The 3,821-nt window shown below is 64.7% G+C and overlaps 1 protein-coding gene across 14 annotated transcripts in view; it reads left to right on the forward strand.

Annotated features, from left to right (window-relative positions):
- FANCA (FA complementation group A) overlaps positions 1-3,821 on the forward strand; it is a 46,908-nt gene that overhangs the window by 40,959 nt on the left and 2,128 nt on the right. For 12 of the 14 annotated variants that reach the window (XM_084959141.1, XM_084959142.1, XM_013994301.3 and 9 more), the window contains 7 exons: positions 110-194; positions 1,628-1,794; positions 2,086-2,191; positions 2,573-2,629; positions 2,713-2,817; positions 3,185-3,297; positions 3,597-3,735. In XM_084959141.1, the coding sequence (XP_084815267.1) occupies positions 110-194; positions 1,628-1,794; positions 2,086-2,191; positions 2,573-2,629; positions 2,713-2,817; positions 3,185-3,297; positions 3,597-3,735 (772 nt within the window). Of the gene's footprint in view, positions 1-109; positions 195-1,129; positions 1,795-2,085; positions 2,192-2,572; positions 2,630-2,712; positions 2,818-3,184; positions 3,298-3,596; positions 3,736-3,821 lie in introns of all 14 variants that reach the window. The other 2 variants (XR_014805201.1, XR_014805202.1) reach the window with 1 other exon arrangement.

Consider the following 3,821-nt stretch of genomic DNA (forward strand, 5'->3'; position numbering starts at 1 on the left):
ACGCCCCTGTGCATGTCCCCAGGCCTGTGACCCCGCCCCACCGGCAGGAGGGGAGCGCCCAGCACAGGTAGGAAAACCTCAGGAGGCTTTCGCTGTGTTTCCATTTCAGGTCACGGAGTGATGGCCACTCGGACAATTCCCATTTGGCTGTCAGTGGCTACACAGGAAATCGGGATATTTTTTCCAGATTGCAGGTAAGTTAGCAGGTGCAAAATTCCGTGTGTCCACTGCACTTAAGCCATGTGCTATTCGGGTATTTTTTTATGAATACACACAGCAGTTCCGACTACAGTGCCCTTGTGCTCTGTGGACTGGCCTCACTGGCCACCACAGAAATACAGAAGCGAGAGCTGTAATACGGGAAGTACCTCCAGGCTTCAGCACATTTAAAGTTGGAAAACAGAGGAAGTTAAAATACAGACTTTGGTAGCTCACCCCATCTGGGTTTTTTTTTTTTTTTTTTTTTTGTCTTTTTGCCTTTTCTGGGGCCGCTCCCACGGCATACGGAGGTTCCCAGGATAGGGGTTGAATCAGAGCTGTAGCCACCGGCCTACACCAGAGCCCCAGCAATGCGGGATCTGAGCCACGTCTGCAACCACAGCTCACGGCAACGCTGGATCCTTAACCCACTGAGGGAGGCCAGGGACCGAACCCGCAACCTCATGGTTCCTAGTGGGATTCGTTAACCACTGCGCCACGACGGGAACTCCATCCCTTTTTCTGCTTTTTAACGTGTTGAGAGGTCAGGCTCTGACGTGGTGAAAATAACCCTCCACTTGGTGAGGGATCGAGAGTTTGCCGAGACGGGAGCCCGTGCAGGTCCCGGGTGATTTTTCGAGGAGAGGGAGGAACGGGGCTCAGACCTTGGACCGCCAGGGGCACAGGCCTCTCACCGCGGAGCTTTGGAGGGCGATAAAGGTCAGGCCCCGAGAGCGAGCTCCTGGGTCGGAGTCCAGACCAAGGCCCTCCTGCCGCCTCGTCTGCTGTGTGTGGGGCGCGTGTCGCCGCTGTGTGGCCCGGGCGTGTGGAACCGCGTGTGCAGTGGGCGTGTGGAACTGGCCGCATCCGGGCGCTTCTGTTTTTTGCGGATTTCATGCTTCCTGGCATTCCTGCTGTTGCTCTCTGAAAGTGCCTGCGTTCAGGAACTGGGAGGACAGACATGGGCCTGAGTGCTGGGAAGTGCGAGGAAGGAAAGAAACTGTGGCGGATGCGGTTGGGAGCACTGGGAAAATGAACTTACAAAGGAGGGACACTTCCCACAAAAAAGGGTACCTTTTTCCTCCACGTTCATCACAAGTGGACGTGGCGGAAAGTGACCAGAAAGGGCAAACCGAGCTCCAGTCACGGGGTTGGGCCGCAGGATGGGGTGGTGACGGGACGTGGGCTGTGTGAGCAGCTCTGCATGTGGCACGTGTGTCCTCGCCAGAGAGCGCCGACGGGAAGGGCGAGGTGTCAGCTGGGGCGCGCGGGAGCGTGTTCTCGCTACTGCTCTTCATTTTTGTAAACCCTGTGCTTTGGGGGTGCTTTCCTAGTAAAGGCTCGTCACAGTCCCTCTCCCAGCCCCACGTGAGTCCCCGGGAGGGTGCGTGGGCCCCGGGCGTTGCTGCCCTGGCTTGCTCTCCTCCAGGAGCTGGCTGGAGACCTGCAGCAGGGCCCAGAGGCCCCCCTCGGCCCCTCTCCTGCTCGGGGACACTTCCTCTTTGGACTGTTCCGCCGGCGGCTCCGGGCTCTGGCCCGCGGGCAGGACGTGGCCACCCGCCTTCAGAGACAGCAGGAGCTGCTCATGTTCAGACGGTAACCTAGCTCCGCTGCCCCACGTGGGACGGCATCTCCTCGGGGTTCGCGTGGCGAGCAGGGCGGGGGTCGCAGCTCAGCCAGGAGCCTCAGCGAGCTCAGGGCAGAGGTGCTCAGAGGCCCCGAGGCTGTGCCCTTGAACACGTGAGGCCGGGCTCCCCCGGTTTGGGCGCCTGGGTGTTAACCCGCGTCCCTTTTCCTGCTCATCGTGAAACCTGCGCATCGGCTTTGGGTACCCGGCTGGTATGGGAGCGCCGTTCGAGTCACCATGGACGCCTCCCCCGCCCCCAGGGTCCTCCTTGGCCTGCCCCCCACCGTGCTGGTCGGCAGCCCCCAGGCGGGACCGCCAGCCGCCCTCGCCTGCGAGGACTTCTTCCACTTGGTCAACACTGAGCTGGTAGGTGGCGGGTGAGGGATCTGGGGGCAGGGACGAGGGCCCTCTGGCCACGGAGGGCCGGTTCTGGGACATTCACATGGAGCCAGTGGCCCCAGCATGAGTGTCCTGCCCACGTCGGGTCACCGAGGACAGGAAGCGTGGCATCCTTCCCGAAGGTGACACCCCTGTCACCTGCGACCTGGCCCCTGTGAACACCTCCCCACCCGCCCCCTGCCCTCCGCCAAGGAGGGCCCCCCCCGCCCCGCTTTGTAGAGAAGCAGCAGAGGGACTGGACGAGAAGCGGGCAGCCAGAGCCCCGGCCTCCCTGGGGCCACTGCCCGGCTCCGCGGTCGGGCCCCTTGTCCTCAGGCCTCTTCCTCCCCGGCCTCTGCTCTTTTGCAGAGAGACTTCTCGCAGGACGGTGCCCTGAGCCACGACATCACCCTCCACTTCTTCAGGGTAACCCCGCCCCGCCCCGCCTCCCACACGGCCGCTCGGCCCCGGAGGCGGGTGCCAACCCCGGTGTGGCCGCTCTCCCGCAGGGCCTCCTCGACGCCTGCTCCCGGAGCAGCGACCCCTCCCTGGCAGCCGACCTGACCCTGACGGCCTGTGGCACCCAGTGTCCCCTGCTGCTGACCTCAGCGCTGGTAGGCGGCCTGCCGGGCCTCCTGGCAGCATGACCCTGTCCTGTTAGAGCCTTGGCGGTTCTCGGTGGCGGAGAAAGTGCGTCGCAGAAAGTGCGTTGGGAACAGCGGCCTGGGCCCTGCCGCCTTCCCGCTTTTCCCCTCGCTGGCTGTGCATGGACCTTGCCCGCTCAGCAGGGACGCGGGAGGACCCGGCCCAGCTCGGGGCAGTGTCTCGCGTTCCTCTGCGCCCGGGGAGGACGGGCCCCGGGGAGACGCTCTGGGCCTTAAGTGAGCAGTGCCCGGAGCGTGTGGGCCCAGCCGTCATCACAGCTCCCCCGTCGCCCTGGTGGCGAGACTGACCTACCTGTGTGTCCCTGTGTCCCACCAGCTGTGGTGGCCCCGCCTGGAGCCCGAGCTTCGCCGCCGGTGGACGCGGTGCTCACGGGGGCCGCTGCCCTCAGAGCTGCAGAGGCTGCAGGAGGCCCGGCACTTTGCCAGGAGGTGCGTGGGGGCCGCTGTGGAAGGGGGCGCGGAGCTGCACCGACAGCTTCCCTCTGAGGCTGGAGTCGGGGCCACAGCCTGGGCGGGGCTGGCTCGGGACACACTTGTGTCCCCTGGGGTTGTTCTCTATGACTGTACCAGGTCCCCTGCAGGGCCAGGTTGGGGGGGGTTTGGGGGTGCCCAGGCTCGGAAAACAAGGCCGGCAGGGCTGCCTGCCACCCGTTCTCTGGCCACTGCCCCATTTTCACCTGCGGGAGTAGGTGGCCTTCACACGGGCGTCTGTCTCTCCCCCCCCACAGTGTCCTCGGCCCCCTCGAGGCACCCCCCGCACCCGGCCCGGCCTGGCTCTGCGCGGCTGCGTTGCACTTGGAGCTCCGGCAGGCGGGGAAGGCGGGCCTCCGGAGCGAGCTGGCGAGGCTGCCCTGCCCGGGAGACGAGGCAAGGACGACGGGCACGGGCTCCGGGTTCTGAGCGCGGGACGCAGGGCTCAGCTAACGCTCTGTGCTTCTCAAGACAAAGCCAAG

Source organism: Sus scrofa, chromosome 6 (genome assembly GCF_054392235.1).
Source record: "Sus scrofa isolate SSC_HxYL_T2T_F1_AM1 chromosome 6, Sscrofa_HxYL_maternal_Yorkshire_Landrace_v2.0, whole genome shotgun sequence".
NCBI classification, from domain to species: Eukaryota; Metazoa; Chordata; class Mammalia; order Artiodactyla; family Suidae; genus Sus; species Sus scrofa.